The following is a 27,951-nucleotide window of genomic DNA, read 5'->3' as shown; positions in this document are numbered from 1 at the left end:
TGTGAATGTCTTTGAGACCTGTGTGTGTCCGTGTGTGTGTCTAATTATTGGTCTGTAGAGAGCCAGCTTGTCTCTCTGTCTTTTTAATTAAAGGCAGAGGCAGCGGAGGTCGAGTGGGTATCCAGACTCTAGAGAAACGCAGTGAAAGACATAGAGAAGAGCAAAGGAAGCCAGGGAACAAGAAACAAAGGAAGTCAGATCAAAATAAAATAGCATAACATAGAGGTCACACGAAATTTAGAGAGCAAGCTATTATAACCCAGTTCTGCCACAGAAAGGAAGTGACATCACAAAATCTGTGTTTAGAGAGAGCAGAGATACATCCAAGTCAAAGTTAAAACCCTCGAGTGTCTTTCATGTTAATGATGCAACCTTTTGTTTTAATCTGACTCTCTTTATTTTGACTTTGTTCGCATGACAGCTCAGCTCAGTCTATTTTTACCTCAGTGGCAAAACTTTCGCTCATATTTCTAGCCCTTTAACCCTAGTGACAGCTTGCGCTAATGTTCTGTGCCAGGTCTGAAAAATAAATCTCCTCTAAAAGGCTACATCCTTTTAAAAATGACTAACACCTCTGTTTAACATTGTGTGATGAAGGGCCATGAATATTTACCGCTTTATATGGGCCAATAATCTCACAGCAGGTTTTTTCAGAAAGCTAAACAGTGCATTGTTCATCTAATACTTTTAAAATCTTATTTTATTTTTTTAATTTCAAAGGCAAAAACAAAGCTTTTCTCCTTTTTTCATTCACATTTGTTTTTGCTCATTCTTCACATAATGTGCTGCAAGCATCTTTTGGTTTCTGAAATAAATGGTCTATCTTTGTCTTTACTGATTTTTTTGTTGTTGTTTCAGTTTAACAAAATAAAATGATGCATATAGCTAAACATTATATTTAGGCTGTGTTGAACTAGTTTACACAACCATTAGGGGGTGCAGTTTCCCTTGATTTTCCAAAAAAGAAGTGATTTCAGTTGATTAAAAATGCCATTGGTCCACAATTAGGAGCATTGCAAAAATAACCCATGTTAAACATATGCCTTTAAAATATGAAAAGCTTGTCTTAACTTTTAAGTAACCAGTTAAAGTGGTTTCCTTTTACTATGCATACTATGGTTATGTAAGTTTAGAACTCAATTTAGATGAAATCTCTTGCTTTATCACTGTATTATTATTACATTTTAATATGTGACCCTGGACCACAAAACCAGTTTTTTTCTAATAAATAAGCTTTAAGACAATTTTTGGCTGAGATACAACTATTTAAAAATCTGGAATCTGAGAGTGCAGTAAAATCAAAATTTTGAGAAAATCGTCTTTAAAGTTGTCCAAATGAAATTCTTAGCAATGCATATTACTAAACAGAAATAAGTTTTGATATATTTACGATAGGAAATTTACAAAATATCTTCATGGAACATGATCTTTACTTAATATCCTAATGATTTTGGCATAAAATTAAATGTGATAATTTTGACTTATACAATGTATTGTTGGCTATTGCTACAAATATACCCGTGCTACTTAAGACTGGTTTTGTGTTTTAGGGTCTCATACCAATATCAGTTTAATATCACTATAATTTGATTATCTAGGCTCATGTATCAGGTTTGATTCATCTTATAATGTTATTAGTGTTTACTTTTATTTTTTAGTCACTAGAAAGTTTACAGTACAGACAGAGCACCACCTATTTGTGTGGAGGTGCAGCAGTGGCTTTCTCCGGGTGAATAGTTGAGATCTGTATCTCACAGGGTACTTCAGAGGTTTTATTGTCTTTGAGGCAACCTGGACTCAGACAGACAGTCCTATTCTTATAGACAAAGAAACACTGAAAGCACATTGATTTTCTGAAGGAGAAAATGCTTCTTTCTTTAAAGGTAGGTTCTATTTACTGCTTTTGTTTTTGACATACAAATACACCCATACATCACATGTTCGCACCTGGTCCCCAAAGGCATTAGACTGAAGCTGTTTATTCACTCCTGTGTAAAACATCTTAGAAAATGCCTGGCACCAATAAAACTCAGCAAGACTAAAATAGAATGATTTGATTTACCCCTCACTTTTTAATGAAAACAAAATTAGTGTGTTTAGTAATGCAATTTAATAAGGTCATTCTACTAAAGTGTGAAGCATGTTTTATTGTTAAAGACATGGTTAACCCGAAAATAAAAATTACCCCATGATTTACTCACCCTTAAGCCATCCTAGGTGTATATGACTTTCTTCTTTCAGATGAATACAATCAGAGTTATTTAAAAAAATGCCCTGGCTCTTCCAAGATTTTTAATGGCAGTAAATGGGTGGTGAGATTTTGAAGTTCAAAAAAATTCATTCATCCATCAAGAAAAGTGCTCCACACTTTAACATTTTCAGATTTTAATGAAGATATTATTTGGTTATTTATGAACCTTTATTCAAGTGAGACCATTCTCAAAAATTAGTTTCAAGAGGATATTTTCAAGTCTGGCAACAAAATAAATAGTAAATAAAGTATGGCAAAACAAGTACCCAAAGTACTAACTAATGTCTTTATGATTTGTTTGTAAATGTATGTTGGCAGAAGCTCATGTGCCACTGATTCGTCAGAAAAATGGAGCATGGAACATGACTACAGATTTGAGGAGTTTTGCAACCAGAAGTCTGGAATTCATGCCCAGTTCTCTAAGCTGTAGAGAAGCTAGAGAAACAGTCAAAATAAACAAAAGAAAAAGTGAAAAAAAGCACAAGAATAGAAACAAAAAGAGCTCAAAATATGCACAAAATGTCTAAGTTTGGTTACACGTAAAGATTTATATGTGTGTGTGTGTGTGTGTGTTTGTTTGTGTGTATGCTTACATGAAGGTTTCTTTTTATATCATGCAGTAAAATAAACCTCCCAGCTGTTGGCAGTGTTATGAAGGCTGCTGCTCTCAGCAGAAACTTTATGCACCGCGCGTGTATGTGTGTTGCGTACGGATGTGTGCGCATATGTGCACCTGCTTGCGCTTTAGCTGGGGATCATCTCAGAGCGATGCGTACGAAGGTCATTTATATTCACACATGTATATTCATATGCAGATGTGTACTTGAGGATTATGTTTAAGGAGCTGGATAATGTACAGAGTTTTTATTATGGCCCTGTGTGGCCTCCAGGCTTTCTGGTGAATAAACACAAAATAAGATCCAGAAGTGTGTGAAAATGATTGAAAATTTTCAGCGAGGCAGAATCGAGCAATGCAATGATTTGTGGATTTTCCTAAGGCAAAGCAGTGAGCATTAATAAAACATAAATATGAATAAGTATTCTCCTTCTCTAGGTGTGTGTATGTGTGTGAGAGCGCACATCTTTTGCTTATTTGACTGATGAGAAAACGCCTCTCGCCCCAAAGCACAAACTCATTCTTGAAATTCATCTATTGTGTGTATTATCCCCATAAACTCTATTTCATGCTATGAGTGTCTTCAGTTCAAATCACTCTGTGAGAACTCCGACATACTTGCAGACAAAAACACTCAGTTTTTCATCATACCTTGATGGTTTATCATTAGAGTCTAAATCTGTATGATACCCTACAGCCCCAAATAAACCACCGGACACAAACAAGCAAATATAGTAGCACAAATGTATCTAAGATTTGATTACTACCGCTGAATTTATGATACTACGAATGCAACCTTTCCATTCAACATCCGCTTTTGCCCTGCCTCATTAAACTATTTTCAGACATGCGATGCATATGATAATACAGCGGTGTTTTATTAAAATAAACCACTTTAAAAAATCAATTTTACTTTTTTATCCCGTCCCCTCCCTCCATTTTGTAACATATTTTAATGCCTTGAGGTTTATTGATTCATACGGCAGTGTCTAAACATGATGCTCAGAGAGCACCAGAAGACAGATTGAGGAGGAAACACTATAAAAGGGAATGAAAAGGAGGGGAAAATGAAAAAGTGAAGAATGCTGGATTAATATTCCACACACTCCAAGCACACATCGAAACTGATTGTTTCAATTCCACTAGAGTTAAACTGATATATTATGCCCAGTCTGTTCATGATCACTGGATTTATGAGAGAATAAGGATTCCTCCGTCCTTTGTATTTTATTCAAATTGCGAGCATAAATTTCAGTTTGGCGCTAACTCAGGGGGTGTATTACAGTACACAGAAACAAATTAATGCCAAAAACACTGAGATATGAGCTGCAACATCCACCAGAGACAAACAAAAGTCACAATGTGCTGCATGACTCCTTTGAGAGCAGAATCGCAATGAACGTGCTTCTCTGCTCTCATAGAAACAGTATTCGGTGTTGTTCTTTGGGTTCTGTAGAATGTTCAGTGCTTTACTCTGACTGCATTGTGCGGTAGGAATGCCAGTGGAACAATAAGCAGGTAGTTCCATTTCATTTCACCATTTTAATTGAATTCAACTGAGTGTTTGAAAACAAAGTCTCTGACCGAAAACTGACACAGTACATATAGACTTTTTAATCACCTACCCGTGTTAATGTGATTTTGTTGTGCTTGGTTTCGGAAACAGTTTTAATTATGAGCTTCATCATTTGCAGTAAAATTACCACTTCAAATGGGTCTTCGTGTTTCCTTGATTGTTTGCGAATGCGGTCCCAGACTGCCGTTGGTTGCGCTCAGGTACGCGCGTGGTTTTGCTAGGTTATTTTTGCTTCAGACGACCTGCTGGGGAATCATGAGCCTCTACTAAGTTTTACTCTCCATAGGGTTGATTAGTATACCGGCACTAAAAAAAGTAATTTGGAAGATACCGTTACTTGGCCTAGTCAGTAATGTTCCACTCTTTAGCATAGTTTGGCATTTCAGGCATAAAAGTGAATGTGCTGATGTGTGAGATTCATTAAATGTGTTATGTTTTTTTTTAACACTGATAGCTGATAGCACTGGCTGATAGCTATGATTTTCAGAAATGAAATTTTGAGGAAAACGGGTTTCAAAGTGAGACAGGTTTTACTTTCACTTCACGGGTTTAACGAGAGCTGTCTGTCAAGTCAGGAGCGCTATACTGCATCAATACACAAACAGACTAACGTCTGTTTTCCGTTGTTTATCATGGGCATAATCTATCAACTTTTGATCACCCCTTGTATGTTTAGATAGCATGAATAGTGTACCTTGTAGTTTACATTAGAAAAGTGAGCTCAGCGCAACTGTTTGCGTATCTTTTTATATAACAGACTGTCATTGGACTCCTCCTCTTCAGTAACTTTAGTAACTAAATCGCTATTTTTCTGTACTAAACAAGTGAATTTTGCCAGTATATTTTCAGAGATGATAGACAAGTTGTTACAGAATAATAATTTAATGAAAAACTAAATATGTAGATGTAAATCAAATCCAGATGGGATTGACAAAAGTAAAGTCTCTTTACTATGTGTGGTGGGATTTCTTATCAAAGCTAAATATAGTGTTATTCTAGAAACATGACTTAAAGTGATAGTTCAAAATTCTGTCATTAGTTACTCACCTTCATGTTGTTCCAAACCCGTAAGAATTTTGTTCATCTTTAAGATGTTTTCGGTGAAATCCAAGAGATTTTTGACCCTGTATAGACAGCAACGCAACTACCATGTTTAAGGTCCAAAAAGGTAGTAAGGACATTGTTAAAATAGTCCATGTGACATCAGTTCAACCTTAATTTTATAAACCACGACAAAAAAAAAATTGTATGCAAAGAAAACAAAAATATTGACTTTATTTAACAAAGTCCCAGGCTTATATAGTTTATATAGCTTATGTTTGATTGGTTGCAGCTGTGTGTGTGTGTAATTAGTCCAATGGATGATGGGAAATGTAGTCCAGGGTGATATGCAACAGTCTGTGTACTGAGAGAGTCAATTTAATGACAGTGCGACATCTGGTGGCGAGTGGACCAGATTTGTGACAGTACCATGACGCATACATGTGGTGCCGCTGATGCAGTACTCACCATTCTGATGTAGACAGGGTTAAATTGGGATTTCTAATGTGGGGTGGGGTGGGGGGATCTATATAATATATGCTTTTTTTGCAAATATAATTTATTCTGAAGCAATATTCTCATCAGTTTTTTGCATTGTTTGTTTTATATTTAATCTAAGGGTATATTTACCTTTAGAGAGGGCATTTTCCCCTAAACTCATTAATACTACTTTTCATTTAAAATTCTTACATTTGATCTATAAACTCAATTACAATAATATGATTGCTGTTATCTACATGTTACCAAATTAAACCATTTACACTTGAAAAATACAACTGCATTAAATAATGTTATGAGATTGTTTTAAATATTTTTTTGAATATACAAATAAGAAATGATACTTTTAAACTAAATTAAAATGCCATAGGTGACGGCAAGTGAGCATCTAATGAGTGAGTCAAGGAGTCATTTATTCCAACGATTCGTTCAAATGGCTGATGCATCAGATGTTTATGCATGGGCTAACGGAACTTTGACTCAACCAATTGTTCTTTAGAACTTCCGCATAAAGATAAGGCAGCTCGTAAACTTCCGCTGAAGCTCATTTTATATGTGCTATATATTAGGTGGACACTCTTGAGACTGATCTAGTGCCTCGTTCTTATTAGAAACTGAGAAAAATTATAATTGCAACATTATAAACAATGTTAGCGGCATGAACATTCAGTTTCAAATTATTTAACAACATATAATTTAAATGCGGAGCCTGGTAATCCCGTACTCTCCATATCTGCATAGTTGTACATTTAAATGCTGACAGCTAAACACTATCATAATGTGTTTAGGCTAATGTTAGCAAGCTAGCGATATTTCTCTTCCAGGACATCGTATTGTTGATAATCACTAACTTGCCTTTATAGTCATGAACACATTTTTAAAATCTTGCAATATTTCAAAGCCTTTATTATTTTCTAACTCTACAGCTGTGAAATAAAATGTACTTCAAGGACTCACTTTTCATTCATAAAAAAGGCATCGGAAAAAATGACTTTTCACGGAAAACAATTTTTTTTTCTATTTTTGGCTAAAATAATATGGAATTACCCATATAACCAATAGATGGCAGCAGAGGATTATTTATTATGCAGCTGCCTTTTAAACTCCCTATATTTTTCAAGACGTCTTGCTTTTCGATTTATTATAAAATTACTAGTATAATAAATTGTAGTAATAAATACCGCCCTTAAGTAACATTATATAGTATAGCAAGTGCAGAAAGTCATAGCTCACACACAAACAGCCTATAAGGGTGAATTATTTAAATACTAATATATAGTTCACTACAAATACCTTAAATATTTATGGTATAATAATTAAATAATGCACTCAATATGAATCGATAGGAATTTGAAATATTTTATAAAATTGAATAACTACTTTTAAGTTTTATCTTGAACTGTAAAATCTATTAAATAGCCTATATTTAACCAACACATACTTGTTACTGCTGTAGTTTTGTTACTCTGAATTTAGTTTGAATCATTTAAGCTCTTTTTATTTACATCAGCTTGTCATTTGTTTGGTCCGGTCATTACTGTCAATCATAGCAATGACTCGTGCATATTTAGCCGATTTACTCGCTAATTTTTTTAAACTGGCATTTGTCATTCTTGAAACGGTGTACATGGATGTTTGGTCCTCTTGGACAAACAACACTTTTCTTCGATTGTGAATGGATTATGTAGAGAAAACGAACAAAGTACGCTCATATTATGGCACAGTACAGTTGACCGGAAATGACTAAGCTGGCTTGTCTAAACAAGGAAGTATTTCGTGCATATGGTCAATTAGTTTAAAACACAGCATCTCACAGCAACCAGCCAATTCATTGCTGAATGATTCAGTGTCTTTATTTGGAATTATTTTCGCTGCTGAAAAAGAACAAAAGCAGTCTGCAATACATGCTTCTCAAATGTAAGTGACCTAATATTATTGTACTTGCTTATTGAACTGTTTATTGAACTACTAAACAGTCGTGATGGTGAAAACGTTGTGTGATGTCGTCTAACTAACTGTATTTTAAATGTAAAAACTTTCCATTTTGAATGCGTGGGAAGAAATTGTTGAATAAAGTAATTTTTGTTTTCTTTACACAGAAGGAGTATTCTCGTAGCTTCATAAAATTACGGTTGAACCACTGACATCACATGGATTATTTTAACAATGTCCTTTCGACCTTTCTGGATCTCGAACGTAGTAGTTGCGCTGCTGTCTATGCAGGGTCAAAAAGCTCTCAAATTTCATCAAAAATATCTTAATTTATGTTCCGGAGATGAACGAAGGTCTTAGGCCCCGATCACACCGAACTCGTCTTTTAGTTCTAAAAACGCGAGGCGCATAGCACTGCCTTTTTTTTGGTGACTTTTAAAAAAAGAGCAGTGTGCTGCGGTTTTTTATGTTGCTAGGCAACAACCAAAACAGCTGTCCTGTCAGTCAAATCAAAGAATTATAGCGCGAGCGCTCTAAAATCTTTGTTTTTTGCTGTTAATTAAACTGTCATATTAGTAGAAACCCCAAAAAATACAGCTCCGGTTTACCCACGACAGACACCAAAAGTTTCTCCTCCATTTCTTGCAGTCTCCGGACTTTTTAAGCAACGGTAAACTTTCGTCACCACAACAGAAGGCCCGCCTCTCCATTCATTCGATTGGACAATGGAAAAAACGCAAATGACGTCAGGCGTTTTTCCGCTCAGAGTTGCTTTTTTTTTCAACTTCAGGTGCTCAGAGCGCTTCTGCAAAAACGCGAGGCGCAGCAGGCGGCGAAAACGCGAGGTGCCCGGGGCGCATAAGCAGCGCGTAGAACACTCACTGCCAACAGAAAACCATTCAAAAAAGGCGCCTCTCACTGCAAAAACGCGTTCGGTGTGATCAGGGCCTTACTGGTTTGGAACGGCATGTAAGTGAGTAATTAATGATAGAATTTTCATTTTTGGGTGAACTATCCCATATGTAAAATTGTTATTTACCCATTGCAGCTTTGCATTGGTTTAGAATTTGCATTTCCTGTGCATTTTGAGAAACTGTAGAATTGTTGCAGAAATTAGCTTTTTTGTATGCATTATAGTCATTATACCCAACACATACCCATTATTAAAGAAATGGATGAGTTAATGTGTTAACTGCAAGAAATGATTAGATTAATCATGAGTTATTGACACTGGACCTATCTGACAATCCTACAGTAGTTTCATTTCATTTTGCCTGAGGCTGTTTATTTGTTGCTTAAAATGTTGATTTAGTTGAGGTGCCAGAGGCTGGTATTCTACTGAATTTTAATACTGATGCAACAATACTTCCCAGTTCAAGCTGCATGTAGTTAAGCCAAGAGTGGTGTCATTTATGTTCTGTGGCTGGGAAACTAGAAAACCTCACAGGCCTTATTCTTTTCTGAGAAAAAAAAAAAACACTCATTCTATAATGGCTTCAAAAGAAAGATAGAGAAGGTAGGATTTTCAGTCAACAAATTGATTTAAAATGTCAACCTGTCCCATTCCATATATTATTTCATTTTTAAAAAGTTATAGCTTAAAAGCTGAAGTTTACAAGTGTATCATGATTTCCCATGAGTGGATTTTAAAAGGCTCATGGTCCTCTTTGAGAATAGCCTTGAGTCTTCTTCAAAATGTCATGGTCCACAACAACATAAATAAAACAGAATAATTTTAGTAAGGTAGTCACTTGGAAAATAGTAATCAATGGGAAAAATGGGATAAACAAACAGTTTTATGCTTATTTGTGCCTTTACTATAAATAGTTAGAAATTTATAAATAGTTAGAAACCTCTAATAAGCTTATATCAATATGGCAACATATGTTCAATGTGCTTAGAGCACTGCACTTTTATTAGTTTCTGAAAGTCTTTAATAAATGAGCATGCAATCTGTATGTTGTAATTCTGAAAAAAAAAATCTGCATTTCTGTGGATTTCTGCAGGCACAGATTCTGATTTAATTATGATTAAAAAGACTAATAAAATAAGGCATTGTTATTCAAGCCGCTGGGTATATATTACTTTGGCTAGATTAAAATGACTTAAACAGAATCGATTTCGGATCTTATTGAATATGGCTGAAACACAGTGTACATTAATTTTTGAATATTCTGAATTATTTCATTGTAGTTTAATATAATCACATATTTAATTACATTCTAACAATTTTAAATATTGAGTCCCAGAATAAAGGTTCAGGAGACACCATTTGTCTTTTTAATGTTAAAAATAGCTTTTGTAGGCAACTTAAAGAAAAAAATCTGGTTTATATTTAGTTTAAAACAATAATGTTGTTCTTATTGCATGTGCCTTTTTTACTGTGTACACCTGATGTCTTTTGTGCAATATGAAAATATACAGTTGAAGTTTACATACACCTTGCAGAATCTGCAAAATGTTAATTATTTTACCAAAATAAGAGGATCATACAAAATGCATGTTATTTTTATTTAGTACTGACCTGAATAAGATATTTCAGGAACACTTTACAATAAGGTTCTTTAGTTAACATTAGTTAACATGAACTAATAATGAACTGCACTTATACAGTATTTATTAATCTTTGTTAATGTTAATTTCAACATTTACTAATACAATATTAAAATCTTGTGAACATTAGTTAATGCAGTGTGAAATAGCATGTACAGTAACAAATGTATTGCTCATAGTTAGTTAATGTTAGTTACCTTTCTTTTTAGTAAACTCTGTGTACACAAACAATGTTCTCAATGCTCGAGTTAATGTGTAGAGACCCAGGCGATACTTCAAGCAAAGTGTCATGGTGTGTCGAGCCGCCTTAGTGTTGTAAAAATATTGATTTTGATGCGCTCAAAGTAGCTCCCCTAGCACTCCCATTCACCGGCCATTTGACCAAAAAAAAACAAAATCACGGTCAATCTTAAAAGTGGCTCTTTCGTCGTAATTATGCTTTTAGATAAAAGTTTGACTCGTTTACAATCCAAAAAACACCCCAGATTGCATTTTGGCGAAAGTTTTCCTTTAATGCATCGCGTTTTCTTCTGGAGTATCAGTGAGTATTTGAACCTTCAGTAATAGTTGCATATTAGTCCCTCAGTTGTCCTCAGTGTAAAAAAATTAATCTCAAAATCATATAATCATTGTTCGAAAAGGTTCAAATACACAAAAATGCTGAAAAACCAAAGAATTTGTGGGACCTGAAAGATTTTTCTGAAGAAAACTTTTAACTGTTCAAGAAACTCATGAACATCTATCACAAAAAAATCATCAGTATCAACAACACAGTATTAAGAATCAAGTGTATGTAAACTTTTGAAAATTTAGGTCAGTACTAAATACGGTGCAAATCTAAACTTTTGACTTGAACTGTACTTGCATGCCGTACACTTTTAGTCAATCCTACTGTTTTTTTAATGCTCATATGCACCAGAATATTTGTCTTGTTAAAAAAAAACAGTGGTATGTCTTGCCGTTTCAGTCACAAAAGCTGCAAAAAGTATTGTCAGCTTTCTCTGGAAGAAACATCTGCTATGTTAGTAGTACCATACCATCTGTCCTTACTGTTCTTATTGTTTTTGATTTCACTGCTACTTGTTGTCACTGTCAAGTGAGCAGCCTTCAGTGGATACTGATTGGTCTTAGCAGGAGTTGTTTCCATGGCATCACGCAGAGCACAACAAAATGGCCATACACAGCACTATAAGCTGCAATTTAGATAATCATATTTCATGGGCAAATGCAATAAAGTAAATGAAATAGATATGGGAATTATGGAAATGGAAATGTTCGGTTGTAGGATTCGGCGTGTAATACGGATTTTATGACACAGCGGCTCTAGCTGAGAAAGACAGGAATGTTGAGTCTTCAACAATGTTGACATGTTTCGCATGTAATGAAACATTTATTTCAGAGAGAACAAAAGGTAGAGGAACAAAAAAGATGAATGTAACGGTGAAGCTTTTTCATGTGTCTGAGGTTAGAAGAATAAAGCCACTGAGCAGACCTCAGCGTATTGACTGTAATATGACAGTAAGTCATTCATGTTTAAACTGAATCTGATCTTAGCTTGAACATGAACTGATCAAACCCACCATTCATATGCAAATGTAATTAAATCTGCATAACATCGCCGCACATATTATTGACCTCATAGAAACGGACAATAGAAACCTCGACTTTGATATTAATATTCATTTTCAGCCCCATGGACACCGGTCTCTCTCTCTCTCTCTTTCGCTCTTTCAGGAGATGTAATTAGTTCTAGTATCACGGTGGTTTTGCTGGTTCAGGAAGCTGAGTGAGTTTGACTGGGGTCCTGCTCTTTCAGATATGCTGTATTTGGATATGCTAATAGTTTGTCCTCTTCTGATTGGTTAATTAACCTCAGATGAAAACGTCCCGTCACAGGTGGGGCCGTGAGAAGTGAAGGTTGCACACACACGCGTACGCAAACACAGGACCCCGTTTCGCAGTGTGAATAGTCACAGATTGCCAATAGCTGGGATCGGTTTTCCTTTAACAGCTGTGTTTGCATCCGCATCCCTTTTGTGAATTATTACTCGATTTTCTTTTAGGTTAATGACAATACTCCTGTTGACTGAACTCTCATTAGGGAACAATCATGGCGTGTGAAATGAAATATTGGACCTTTTAGACTAATATTCATTAGTGTGTGGACGCGATACTGAAGACTGTGTTCTCACACAGACGCGGTCGCAAAGGGACCACTTACTGTCTGCTTTTGATTCAAAGTCTCTCTCTATCCCTTTTCTTTTTTTGTGGTAAAAACTCACAGTGGAAAGACAGATGCTCGTTTGTTCTGTTGTTTATAAGCGTGTGCTCAGAATGTTTTGTCAGGTGGGAAGAGCAAAGCATTTTACCTGCCACGTTTCGGCGTGACATTTGACAGCTTGAGCGTGTTTGTGTTTTAGCGTATGTGTGTACAGCATCATGGTTTTTTTCCCCTCTCTCTCTCTTCTGTTCTCTTCCCCTGATCATCATTACCTCCATCAGGCTGTCCTGGCTCTGAGTGCATTGCCTCTTATTCTGCTGTCATCTCAAGATAATAAAATTCACACCTGATATTTACTCTCATCCATCACTGCGAGGCTGCCTGACAGACATTTTATCATTTAGCGTAGCACATTAAGAGCGCTGTAGCTGGGGAAATCTGTAAATGGAGATTGCTGGGTGATTTGTTAAATGTCTGCGTGTTTTTCTTTTAGGTGATCCTGATTTTGACAAAACTGTTCGACTTTAACCTGGGAACCGTGACGGAGAGTTCGCTATGGAGGTAAACCTACTTCTGTTAGAAAACTCTGAGATTATTAAGTCTTTTGAGCATCAGTGCTCTTGTATCCCTTGTAGAAACAAAAGACACTTTAGTATACTTTTGACACGAGTACAGCAGGGTGAAAATATGTCTTCTTTTTGTGGATTTTTGTCTAAAATGTGTAGGTTTTGGCTTTGTTTTCCTATTGTTTTCATAGTTTCTAAAGGTAATGACTGAAAAGTGTTGGCCAATCGTGTTGTGCAAGAAGGTGGGATCTACAGAGAACGGTCAGAGTAATGCAAATACGTGTACATATAATCTATGAGGACTTTACTGAGCATGTAAATAGGAAAACAAATTTAAAACAGATATTTTAGGCAATTTAGAAAACCCAGCTGGGATACTGTACTTTAAAATAATATACTTACATGCATACTAAATGCATATATATAATTGCATATTAACCACAATTAAATTAATTATAGTTTAATACTTTATATTAAATGCAATAAGCTTGACTTAAAGTACATGTTTTTGACCCTTAAAGTAGGGTTTAAGTACATTTAATTACTCCTGTTATCCTTGAAATATGGTTAACGTCTGTTGCCGAATGTACTGATAAACAACTAAAATATACATTAATGTAATTTTGACTGACACTTGTTTAGCATGTATTTTTAATGATCAAGTGGCAGTTTAGTATGTAACACATTAAATTTAAACAGAGTATCAAATAAAATGCTACAGTTTTAATTAACTAATTATATTACAATTATTATATTGTCAAACTGTTTATAATTATTGAGTATATACAAATACTGTATATAAAAATCAAGTACTTCACATGTGCTTTAGTATGTTAGTCAACATGTAAAAAATTATTATTAAAGTTCATTAAAAAATTATTATTAAATTTATAATGAAAATAAATTATTAAAATAATGATTTAAGTTTACTTTAAAACTGTAAAAAATAATATTACATGAAAATGTATTCTTTAAAGCAGTGTTTCCCAAACTTTTTTTCTGGGGACCCACATTTTAAAGTCGATAAATCCTTGTGACCCAATAAACATTAAGCCCATATAGTTCATATATCACGAAGAGAATTTATGCATTAACAAAATATGTGTGATCATTTTTAAGGTCATGCTTCCACTTAACTATTTAAAAGAGATACAGATATTTGACAAAGCACATTTTTTTATTTAAGTAAAAAGCAGATTTGCAGAAAATGCTGTTTACCACAAACACAATATTTATCCGTTATTTTGATTTCAAATCCACAAGTGCTTTTTCAGCATTGTGATCCTCTTTTATCACAGTACACTAATACAGTAACAGACATTTTCACGTTTAAACTCAAAAAACAACATATTATTCAATGCACTTGACTTCTAGATTTGTATATTAAGTTGCTCAAGCAAGTTGCAACACATTTAAACACAACATAGGGAGGCTATAGCTTCCTTTTCTAATTGAAATTGGGCTATCAAAAAATATTTTAATTAAAACTTACCACAGACAGAAGCAGTCGGCTCTCATGCTTTTCTTTCGCATTAAATCTTTATTAAAAACAATGCTTTAAAGAACTTTTCTGCCTGGACAAGTGCACGTATTATGTTGCCTTTTTCTTTAAAACTGCACTTTTCCTTATTTTAAACCTAGCCAAAAAGCCACGTGTTGACTGTGAAAAAGTGGACTTCATTTATATGCATTTATGGGACATTTTCGTGTCAATCCATGTTCATTTTTACAGCGAACAATGCGCTGTCACTTTAATTCAGCACATGCAGCGCTTGCAGCACAGCAAAAAAATAGACTCTGCCGAAATGATCGCTGCTCTGCTGCAAACGCACTGCTTCTGGGACGCACTGCTGGACTGCAACCGCGTGCAGTGTGAACGCTCCAATCCGTTAACATGGGTGCGGAAAAAATACGCAACGCATACGCACTGCAGACGGAGTATGAAACAGGCGATGCAGAGCGCAGCTAAAGAACAACAACAAAAAAAAGAAAGCAGAAGAAGAAAACAACGAGCTCCCTCGTGCGGCTAATAGGTGAACTACACATAAATTTTAATCAAGAGTATATAGCGCACTGAAAAATAGTGCTCGACTTGGCGACCCATACAATATTTCCCGCGACCCACTCGACCCCGCCTTTGGGAATGACTGCTTTAAAGGATTAGTTCACTGTCAGAATAAGTCTTGATAATTTACCCCTATATCATCTAAGATGATCATGTGGGAAAAAATAGGGTTTTTGAGGAAAAACATTCTTCACCATGTAGTAGACTTCAGTTATGCCCAAAGGGTTGAAGGTCCAAATTGCCGTTTCAATGCAGCTTCAAGGGGCTCTACACAATCCCAGTTGAGGAATAAGGGTCTTGTCTGGCAAAACAATCGGCCATTTTCAAAAAAAAATAAAAATGTATATACTTTTTAACCACAAATGCTCATCTTACATTAGCTTGACCAGAATCATGTACATGTGAGGTGTAAGCACCGATCAGGTGTTTACACAGCGAACGTGCAAAGAAAGTCAAACGCCCTTTACAAAAAAGGCAAAACAATGATGTCGGATGAATTTTAAATTGGAAAAAAATGAGATTGAGTTTATCGCCCTACCCTACCTTTTTGAACCGAAGTACAAGACAAGCAAGATGAGCAGTTGTGGTCAAAAAGTATATAAATTGTTAAATCGTTTTGTTACCCTTTGCCTCGGCTGGGATCATGCAGAGCCCTTTGGACCTTGAACCCATTGTCCATAATTGAAGTCCTGGAATGTTTTCCTCAAAAACATTTTCTTTTCAACTGAAGAAAGAAAGACATGAATATCTTGGATGACATAGGGGTGAGTAAATAATCAGTAAAGTTTTATTCTGGAAGTGAACTAATCCTTTAAGTACACTTAAGTGGTCTTTTATTTAACTATTATTACCGTATATTATCTTCAAGTACAGTTTTTTTAATATATGTATAATTTGAAGTATACTACAAGTGCATGTTCAAAAGAATTAAGCTCACTTCTTTTTCACAAAGTTCATCATTAATTACTGTAAATGCATAATCCTCTGTTGTATGCCTTCTGTATGTAAAGTTTGCCATTCCTCATGGGTGTGTGTTACAGACTCAATATTTTTTACTCGGTATTTTATAGTGAGAGCACAGGGACCATTTTGTAACAGTGCTAGGAAAAGGGCAGAGACATAAAACTTGCATTCTTTCAACAGTAACTGGTGTGAACCTTCTAACTGCTACAGCACTGCTGAACCAGCCTGAATAAAATGATCTGATAACGCAGTGGTATTAGTATTACGCTTCCAGCCCATTACAAATCAACACACATTCTTACATTAGCCACAAGTGCGTTAATGGCAAGCACACCGGACTATATGTATGGCAAAGATCTGGGATGAAATTCTGCTCGGAAGCACTTTCACTGACCATTGCTGATATGCCCCGGGGTGAAGTACTTAATCCCTGTCTTCTCCTGGGACGCTCTGTACCATGACCCAGCTCTCTCTCTCTGTCATAGTGTGTAGACAATGGAAAGAAAAGAATTGCAAGGTAGCTGTGTTAGCCAGGCTTGTACATAGAGAAAGAAAGCACTGACTGTACATTCTGTCACCTCACTTTCTGAATTTTCCCCCCATTAATTTCGACTTCACATCACAGAGAACAATCATTTACTCATTTATAAACCCTCACTATTCACAAAACACTTTTTTCTGCCTTTTTACAAGTTGCTGAGAAGCTCGTCGTACTTTAGTATGCTTTTTTAAGTTTCAGATTAGACTGCTGCGGTGCATTTCTCTCTGGCTGTCTGAAAGGGTCTGTTTAAAAATTCCCTCAACTGGGGCGTTTCTCACTTGAGCATTTCCGAACTATTTTATCCATTAAAATGGCTCCCAGTGAAATCTACAGTTCACTGCGATTAAAGTACCTTTAATGAAATTTAAAAACCCTAGACCCTCAATTTTTTAATGGGTAACTGGTTCTGTCTGAACTAGTATAGTCCTTTTACTTTCATGCTCCTGTACTGTACTGTTCAGATGTGTTAAGATTGCAATGAAAGTGGGGTTTCAAAGATGATGAATTGATGATTCTTGTCCTTAAAGGGGTAGTTCACCCAAAAATTAAAATAACCCCACATGATTTACTCACCCTCAAGCAGTGCTAGGTGTATATGACTTTCTTCTTTCAGACGAATTCAATTTGAGTTATCTTAAAAAATGGTGTTGAGGGTTTGAGTGGAATGGGTGTTGAGATTTGTATAGGGACAAGTCCTGGCCAGGATTTCTATATTTGGCTTTGTTTTCCTGTTTTCATACATGTTGAAGGTAATGACTGAAAAGTAGTTTGACCAATAACATGCAGGCACGTGAGAAGGTGGGATCTACAGAGAACGGTCAAAGCCGTTGACTTAAAGCAGTGCTGCGCAGACCGATTGGTGTATGTAAATAAAGTACTGCGAGAGCGATACAAAAGCATAAGGAGCTGTCTGCTCTTTATAGCTCTTGCGGATATCATACAGTGATCTGTCTACACAGCACAAACAGCCAAAATCTGGATATTTTAGGCAATATAGAAATCCTGGCCAGAACCTTTTGGCTTATATCGAAATCCTCCAACATTTTTCTTTACAAATCCCTGTTTTGTACTTCTAATTCGTGAACCGTGTTTTGATTTGCTATCTCCACTGTGCTTCCACTCTCATCACTTTTGCGTTCATCTACAGTGAGGAAAAAAAATATTTGATCCCCTGCTTATTTTGTACGTTTGCCCACTGACAAAGAAATTATCGGTATAAAAACAAAAAAATCCAGAAAAACGTGTTTCAAAAAAGTTGATTTGCATTTTAATGAGTGAAATAAGTATCTGATCCCCTATCAGTCAGCAAGATTTCTGGCTCCCAGGTGTCTTTTAATGAGCTGATCTCTCTTAATAGCCAGCTGCAAATATGGCTTGACCCCAAAAAAATTCTAACAAAAGGTTTCTCAGTTGTTTACAGTAGTATCAGATGTACTTAAAACATACTAAAAGTTTACCAAAGTTTGACTCCAAGAAAGGCCCTATTTTCAAAATGGCGGGCATCAGGTCCTTAAAATGAGCATTACTCCTTTGTATTTCTCCTAGACCAGGAATACTGGTGCCATACATGTTTTGGCCATCTAATATTTTAATTAGCATATTTGCATGATAGATACAGGTGCATCTTAATAAATGAAAATGTCGTGGAAAAGTTCATTTATTTCAGTAATTTAACTCAAATTGTGAAACTCGTGGGGAAGACTGCTGATCTGACAGTTGTCCAGAAGACAATCATTGACACCCTTCACAAGGAGGGTAAGCCACAAACATTCATTGCCAAAGAAGCTGACTGTTCAGAGTGCTGTATCCAAGCATGTTCACAGAAAGTTAAGTGGAAGGAAAAAGTGTGGAAGAAAAAGATGCACAACCAACCGAGAGAACCGCAGCCTTGAGAGGCTTGTGAAGCAAAATCGATTCAGGAATTTGGGTGAACTTCACAATGAATGGACTGAGGCTGGGGTCAAGGCATCAAGAGCCACCACACAGACGTGTCACAGAATTTGGCTACAGTTGTCATATTCCTTTTGTTAAGCCACTCCTGAAACACAGACAACGTCAGAGGCGTCTTACCTGGGCTAAGGAGAAGAAGAAATGGACTGTTGCCCAGTGGTCTAAAGTCCTCTTTTAGTCCTCTTTTTGTATTTCATTTGAAAACCAAGGTCCTGGAGTCCGGAGGAAGGGTGGAGAAGCTCATAGCCCAAGTTGCTTGAAGTCCAGTGTTAAGTTTCCACAGTCTGTGATGATTTGGGTGCAATGTCATCTGCTGGTGTTGGTCCACTGTGTTTTTTTGAAAACCAAGTCACTGCACTCGTTTACCAAGAAATTTTAGAGCACTTCATGCTTCCTTCTGCTGACCAGCTTTTTAAAGATGCTGATTTCCAGCAGGATTTGGCACCTGCCCACACTGTCAAAAGCACCAAAGTTGGTTAAATGACCATGGTGTTGGTGTGCTTGACTAGCCAGCAAACTCACCACACCTGAACCCCATTGAGAATCTATGGGGCATTGTCAAGAGGAAAATGAGAAACAGGAGACCAAAAAATGCAGATCAGCTGAACGCCACTGTCAAAGAAACCTGGGCTTCCATACCACCTCAGCAGTGCCACAGACTGATCACCTCCATGCCACGCTGAATTGAGGCAGTTATTAAAGCAAAAGGAGCCCCTACCAAGTATTGAGTACATATACAGTAAATGAACATACTTTCCAGAAGGCCAACAATTCACTAAAAAGGTTTTTTTTTAATTGGTGTTATGAAGTATTCTAATTTGTTGAGATAGTGAATTGGTGGGTTTTTGTTAAATGTGAGCCAAATCATCACAATTAAAAGAACCAAAGACTTAAAATACTTCAGTCTGTGTGCAATGAATTTATTTAATACACAAGTTTCACAATTTAAGTTGAATTACTAAAATAAATTAACTTTTCCACAACATTTTAATTTATTGAGATGCACCTGTAAGTGATTACAAGTACAGTGAGTGACCATTTTAGAGGGTTCACACACAGGCCTCTGTTTGGGCTAATTCAGAGTTGTTTATGACCAAAGTTATACAACTCCAGTTTAAGGAACTTTTGGGTGCAATAACTTTTACATTGAATGTCAACTGTTTTAGCAAAAAAAAAAAAAAGCTGTATGTGTCCAAAAACACGTACTGAATAGGAGTTACATGACATAGGCTAAATCGTTTACATCTCTGTTTCACCCCAAACAAAGATAAAACCTTACAGTAATCTCACAAAATCATGTATTCCATAAGTATGTAATTAGACAAGTCCAATGGATTTATCGACCCAGAAAACATGGGGTTAGACACCAAGAATACTTATCCAGGTCAAATAATGAAGGACTTAGGATATTTTAAAGGTTTTCTGCCCATCTTGGACGCCATCTTGAAAATGACACCTTTCTAGTGGTCAAACTTTGGTAAACTTTTAATATGTTATTAAGGACACCTAATACTACAAAAAACAGATGAGAAACCTTTTGTTAGAATTTTTTAGGGTTAGGTGTTTTTTTTTTCCATATATGCAGCCGCCCATAAAGGGAGTGCTCATAATCTTAGTTTGTTACCTGCATAAAAGACACCTGTCCACAGAAGCAATCAGTCAATCAGATTTCAAACTCTCCACCATGGCCAAGACCAAAGAGCTGTCCAAGCATGTCAAGGACACGATTGTAGACCTACACAAGGCTGGAATGAGCTGCAAGACCATTGCCAAGCAGCTTGGTGAGAAGGTGTCAACAGTTGGTCTGATTATTTGCCAATGAAAGAAACACAAAATAATCTCCCTCGGTCTGGAGCTCCATGCAAGACCTCACCTCATGGAGCCTTAATGATCATGAGAACATACACAGGAGGATCTTGTCAATGATCTCAAAGCAGCCAGGACCATAGTCACCAAGAAAACAATTGGTAACACACTACGCCGTGAAGGACTGAAATCCTGCAGTGCCCACAAAGTCCCCCACTCAAGAAAGCACATGTACAGGCCCATCTGAAGTTTGCCAATGAACATCTGAATGATTCAGAGGAGAACTGGGTAAAAGTGTTGTGTTCAGATGAGACCAAAATCAAGCTCTTTGGCATCAACTCAACTCACCTTGTTTGGAGGAGGAGGAATGCTGTCTATGACCCCGAAAACACCATCCCCAGCGTCAAACATGGAGGTGGAAACATTTTGCTTTGGGGGTGTTTTTCTGCTAAGGGAACAAGACAAAAAGGGATTGAAAATGGGTTGTGGATGGGTATTCCAGCATTCCACCCAAAACACACGGCCAAGACAACAAAGGAGTGGCTCAAGAAGAAGCCTAGCCAGTAACCAGATTATTATTATTCCCCCGGACCCATGCGGAGTACTTTTTATGATGATGGATGCACTTTATTGGACTTCAAAATCTCAACACCCATTCACTGCCATTATAATGCTTGGAAGAGCCAGGACATTTTTAAAATAACTCAGATTATATTCATCTGAAAGACGAAAGTCATATACACCTAGCATTGCTTGAGGGTGAGTAAATCATGTGGGGTTATTTAAAAAAATTTTGGTGAAATATCCCTTTAATTTAATTAAAATATTAATTATTAAAGTTTTTGGGACAAAACTAAAATGATTAGTGCTTTATTCAAACTAGCTTAATATTACAAACATGTTATTATCAGTTTTAGTGGAATATAATCACCTCTCTGCAAATTGAATAGTTTTCATTTACTCTATTATAGTTTTGTGCTTGATTTTATCTCTTACTAAAGTTGTGGTTTACACAAAAACTCTATAAATACCACCTAAATGGAAAAGGAACTGAACTACAGAGTAATTGTAGCCACAAGCACAACATGATCATCATCAGTGCAGCTGATAGTTGGATGGACTTTTGTCCATTTTAATTAAAAGAATAATGAAAACGATGTTGCAGTAATTAAACAGACTACTTGATATGTTTTGGGAGATATGTAATATGACATCATCCTTTATCAACATGCCATCACTGCAAACACGCGCATAGACACAAACGCTCACGCACACACACACACACACACACACACACACACACACACACACACTGCAATCACCTTGAAGGAAGGCTTTGTTTAATTTCTTTTTGGCTGCAAGCCCTGATGAGATTTCCTCTCCTGGTGTGTGTCACTCAGAAAGGGAGGTGAGCTGGGGGGGGTTACAGAGAGAAAAAACAGAAAGCCATTATCAAACTTCCACAAACAGAAATGGCATAAACAGGAAATGAGGAAGACGAAAGTAGAGGAATGGGAGAGAAGGAGGAACAAAGAGAGAGTGAATGGAAGAAAGAGAGAGAAAGAGAGAGAGACAGTAGCGGAGGGAGGGATGTGGCGGCATGTTATTAAAAGAGGTGAATGTTAAAGCTCAGCTTGCAGGCTGTAGTAAATGATGTCGGTAATAACAGTATGAATGATTAATGAATGTTGCTGTTGGCGGCATAAAAGGAGAAAAAAATATGAAGACAAATCACGGCTCATTCAGAGGAGCTAGTTAATCACACTCTCCTGTGTTTTAAAATAAAGATACATGCTTTAAAAAGTATCCAGCCTGCCCATGCGATTGTTAAATCACACACGCGTACCCAGGCGTATTTGTCCTGAGAGGAGGAGTAATGTCCTCTTGAGTACAGAGCACGGGAGAGAGATGGAGAGGGAGGCTGACCGGACCAGAAACGTCAGAGGAGCTTTTTAGGGCAGGCACTCAGCGCTGTTCGAGGGCGCTCAGAGAACCATCTTCCTCTTCACCTGTGCCGCTACAGCTTGCACAACCCAAATAACCTCAACAGCTCAGAACGGCCGTGTAATTGTATCCGATGGTAAAAGTGTCAGAGTATGAGCACTCTCAGCGCATTCAGAGACGAGCACTCGAGGAGATAATGCTTCAGATGACACATACACATGTGCTTCTCCAGCAACTGTCTGGCCTAAAACCATTAGCGTTATTATACTTGTAAGAGTACGGCAGACTCTCCTGTCTCCTTTCGTACCTGCTGGAGAAGAGACAGTGTTAATGAGTTCCGATGGAACGGAGACGTGCGCATACACAACAGCTTCGGTTAATTACGCCAATGACTTCTGAAAAATCTCAGCTTCGCTGCAGATGTGGCGCGGCGTGCTCCTGACACGTCGAGTTATAGCGCTCGTGTGGAGGATGCGGGTTCTAACATGGCCCATGATGTTTCCTGTCACCCTTTATTGTGTCTGTCTAATAAAAAGCCAAAAGACCGTGTCCATGTGTCCATATTATTTTGAGTTTTTCTACTAACCGGCTGTGATGGCAACAAGGGACGGCCAACAAGACATTTTGGCTGTTTGGTTTCTGTTTCTGTCCTGCTGGGTAGCAGTGACATCAAACTGGTGCTAAATCTTGAGCCATATAGCTGATTCAACATCACATATGTGACCCTGGACCACAAAACCAGTCTTAAGTCGCTGGGGTATATTTGTAGCAATAGCCAAAAATACATTGTATGGGTCAAAATTATTGATTTTTCTTTTATGCCAAAAATCATTAGGAAATTAAGTAAAGATCATGTTCCATGTAGATTTTTTTGTAAAATTCCTACTATAAACATATCAAAATGTAATTTTTGATTAGTAATATGCATTGTTAAGAACTTAATTTGGAGAACTTTAAAGGTGATTTTCTCAGTATTTAGATTTTTTTGCACCCTCAGATTCCTGATTTTCCAATAGATGTATCTCGGCCAAATATTGTCCTATCCTAACAAACAATATATCAATAGAAAGCTTATTTATTGAGCTTCCATATGATGTATACGTCTCAGTTTTGTAAAATTTAACCTTATGACTGGTTTTGTGGTCCAGGGTCACATATGTTTTTAAAGGATTAGTTCACTTCCAGAATGAACATTTTTTGATAATTTACTCACCCCCATGTCATCCAAGATGTTCAGGTCTTTCTTTCTTCAGTCGCGAAGAAATTAAAGGATTCTTCCACTTCCAAAATAAAAATGTCCTGCTAATTTACTCACCCCCATGTCATTGAAGATAGTCATGTCTTGTTGCAAAATTTTGTGAGGACAACATTCCAGGATTTTTCTTCAAATAGTGGACTTCAATGGTGCTGAACAGGACAAGATGAGCATTTGTGGTTAAAAAGTGTATTTTTTTGTTGTTGTTGTTGTTGTTGTTGTTTAAAAATGGGTGATCATTTTGCTAAATAAGACCCTTATTCCTCAAGTGGGACTGTTTAGAGCCCTTTGAAGCTGCATTTTTAACCTTCAATCCATTGAGCACCATTGAAGTCCACTATATGGAGAAAAATCCTGGAATGTTTTCCTCAAAAAACTTAATTTCTTTGCAACTGAAAAAAGAAAGACATGACTATCTTGGATGACATGGGGGTGAGTAAATTAGCAGGATTTTTTAAATAATCCTTTAAGTTAATTAAGCTGAGGAATAAGGGTGTTATCTAGTGAAACAATCTGAACATTCATATACTTTAAATGCTCATCTTGCCATTACGTAATCACGTTGGAAAGTCACACACGGTTAGTTCTTTGTCTGTGTACTTTGTTTAAAAAAAAAAGTAGGGTAGGGTGCAAAACTCCATCTCATTTTCTCCTCCAACTTCAAAATTGTCAGACATTGTATGCTTTGTAAACACTGGGTAGGCCTTCTGCCTATGACACGTTGCGTGATTATGTAATGCATGAGGTTGTGCTAGTGCAACACAAAAGCATTTGTGAATAAAAAGCATATAAATTTGTATTTTTCGTAGAAAATAACCGATCGTTACGCTAGATAAGACCCTTACTCCTCAGCTGGGATCGTGTGGAGCCCTTTGAAGCTGCATTGAAACTGCAATTTGGACCTTCAAACTGCTGGCCACCATTGAAGTCCACTATATGGAGGAAAATCCTGGAATGTTTTCCTCAAAAACCTTAATTTCTTTTTGACTGAAGAAAAAAAAGACAAACATCTTGGACGACAAGAGGGTGAGTAAATTATCAGGACATTTTCATTCTGGAAGCGAACTTCTCCTGGCTCTTTTGTCGCTTTTGCACTTTCAGTGAGGACAGAAAAATTACATAATGCCGGAAACTTTTTGTGTCACATCCGTTTAGGAAAAGCTGAATGCCTTAAAAAAATCCTCAGCTCCTCTTTTGTGTTTTTTACTTTGGTTTGTGCTTTGTTTGAAATCGAATGTCTGTGTGGGTCAATGACACACGAGTTTCCACGAAAGGAAACAAAGAGAGAAAAGGAAACATCTCAAAAGTAAGAAAAATATAAAGACACATTTTAAGTGCCTAGAAATTTACTCTTTTATTGCATTCATATTATTTTGAAAAACTTCTATGTCATTTAGGTAAAAGCTTCAGTTTAATGACTCATGGTGTAACATTTTTTCTTAAACATGTTTTTCATGTCAGTGTACAGCTTACTGGTCTAAATCATTATTTTGGCATAATAAATAAGCTTTCCATTGATGTATGGTTTGTTAGGAAAGGACAATATTTGGTTGAGATAAAACTATTTGAAAATCTGGAATCTGAAAAAATCGCCTTTAAAGTTGTAGAAATTAAGTTCTTAGCAATGCATATTAATAATCCAAAATTAAGTTTTGATATATTTACTGTATGAAATTCACAATATAACTTCACGGAACATGATCTTTACTTAATATCCTAATGATTTTTGACATAAAAGAAAAATCAATAATTTTGACCCATACAATGTATTTTTAGCTATAGACCTTTTTCCTGAGTAAACGATGAGCGCCGCCATTACGAATTCTAACGTCAGATTGAATGCTTTTCTGTTCCGGTTTCCATAGGAACCCATTCAAATAGCGTCCATCTGTTTTTAATGTAGCTAACGTCCGCTGCTTCGTGTCATCTACACACTCATTAAAGTGAGGCACTGACAAATGACGGTCATTGCGACATTGCCAAGTGATGGCGCTATGGAGCCATGTGCTTTTTAAAAACATTTCAATAGGTTTAACATTAGTTTATTAGCTCGGAATATACCCTAATTTGACTAGAAACAATGCAGACCAGAAATGCAAAGCATTCTTTCAGTTAAGAGTCGGACTTACTTCCATCTATTGCTGCACATGTGATACTTAAGACTTGTGGTCCTGGGAGACATATAGTTTTTTTTGTTTTTTTTTGTTGATTCATGTAAAAGGGATAGTTTACCCAAAATGAAAATTCTGTCATTAATTACTCACCCTCATGTCGTTCCAAACCCATAAAACCTTCTTTCATCTTCAGAACACAAATTAAGACATTTTTGATGAAATCCAAGAGCTTTCTGACTCTGAATAGACAGCAACCCAACTGATACGTTTAAGGCCCAGAAAGGTAGAAAGACATTGTTAAAATAGTCCATGTGACAGCAGTGGTTCAACCATGATCTTATAAGGCTAAGAGAATACTTTTTTTGCACAAAAAAAAACTAAATAACGACTGTATTCAACAATTTTTTCACTTCCTAGTCAGTCGTGTCAAAGACTGGCATGGAAGAGAAGAAATTGTTGAATAAAGTCGTTATTTTTGTTTTCTTTGTGCATAAAAATTATTCTCGTAACTTCATAAAATTAAGGTTGAACCACTGATGACAGACTTTTGGATTTCATCAAAAATATTTTTGTGTTCTGAAGCTGAATACAAAGGTCTTACGGGTTTGGAATGGCATGAGGGTTAATAATTAATACTTAATTTACATTTTTTGGTGAGCTAAAAGAGCTTAAAGTGCTTAAAGTAAAGTCATAGATAAAATTATGAGCATCACATCAGTGATCTTTGTATGTATTTGTAGGTCAGTTGATTTTGGGACAACGTATGAGAAGCTGACGGATAAAGTGATGATCAGAACGATGCTGAGCTATCTGTACGTCTGTCCGACCAATAAGAGGAAGGTGAGTGTGTGCAAATGCATCAGAGATACGGACGTATAAAACTGTCAGAAAGAAAATATCAAGCTAATATAATTCTTCCTCGTCCTCAGATCCTGATTTTATCTGATCCAGAGGTGGAGAGCAGTTTACTTATCAGTTCTGATGAAGGAGCCACTTTTCAAAAGTTCAATATTAACTTCTATATCATGAGTCTTCTGTTTCACCCGACTCAGGAGAATTGGATACTGGCCTATAGCCATGATCAGAGGGTAGGTACACACACACACACACATACGCACACACACTTGCACCGCCTCAAGGGTTTCTACTTCTACTGAACAATTAAAAGCAGATAATGTGGATAATTAAGTGTGAGCAAGATAATTACCTTTGTTGGCTGTAGTTAGGGATCTTACAGGGAATGTGTCTATTTCTCTTTTGGCTGCAGCTTTATAGCTCGGTGGACTTTGGTAAAAAGTGGATTCTTGTTCATGAGAGAGTAACTCCGGGGCGATTCTACTGGTACGACTTACACACACACTCACACACACACAGGCCGAGTAATTTTTTTACTGATCATCAATCTCATATAACACGCCTACAGTGCAATTTCACACTGAAAATTAATCTGACTGCAAGAATATACCTGCATGCGCACACGCACAATCACACACTGAAAATTAATCCAATATTAAACCCACTCTCTACATCCAATACACTGACACTGATAAACTTACATACACACACTTTATATGTCTCTACCTTCTCTCTTTTTCTATCTACTTCCATCTATCTCACTGCCATGTCACTTCCTCTCTCCCCTGTGCTACATATTAGCGTATGTGTGGAATTTTGATCAGGTTTTATATTTTAATCCCATCAGTGTGAGTTTGTGTGTTTGTGTGAGCTGTAGTCAAAATAGCTGGTTGCCTGTCACATGCTCGATGAGCTGTGGAGACAACCAACAACATGTCTTCACCCCTGGGTTTAACGTCCCTATGCACACACACATTTCTCCTTTCAAAAATATATATAATACATCTTTTCTATGCTGCTTTGTACTGCGACACACACACACATACATACACTGTTCTGATTGTGTTTGTGTCGCTGAAGCCCTGCTGTGTTGGATTTGGTGACTACAGAAAGGGAAAATGGAAAAGTTTAACCACAGACTATAATAGGTCTCAGTATCAGACTGGGTTCGAGAGGAATGTTTAACCCCCCCTTCAATTATCCA

The 27,951-nt window shown here is 36.6% G+C and overlaps 1 protein-coding gene across 1 annotated transcript in view; it reads left to right on the top strand.

Annotated features, from left to right (window-relative positions):
• Positions 1 to 27,951, top strand: part of sorcs3b (sortilin related VPS10 domain containing receptor 3b) — a 91,861-nt gene that overhangs the window by 13,903 nt on the left and 50,007 nt on the right. Inside the window, exons 2-5 of the mRNA XM_073826654.1 lie at positions 13,182 to 13,249; positions 26,633 to 26,732; positions 26,822 to 26,980; positions 27,160 to 27,233. Of these exons, the coding sequence (XP_073682755.1) occupies positions 13,182 to 13,249; positions 26,633 to 26,732; positions 26,822 to 26,980; positions 27,160 to 27,233 (401 nt within the window). The remainder of the gene's footprint in view (positions 1 to 13,181; positions 13,250 to 26,632; positions 26,733 to 26,821; positions 26,981 to 27,159; positions 27,234 to 27,951) is intronic.

This window comes from Garra rufa, chromosome 21 (genome assembly GCF_049309525.1).
Source record: "Garra rufa chromosome 21, GarRuf1.0, whole genome shotgun sequence".
Classification (NCBI taxonomy): Eukaryota; Metazoa; Chordata; class Actinopteri; order Cypriniformes; family Cyprinidae; genus Garra; species Garra rufa.
The sequence above is the reverse complement of the archived record's forward strand: the minus strand, read 5'-3'. Positions and strand labels throughout refer to the sequence as shown.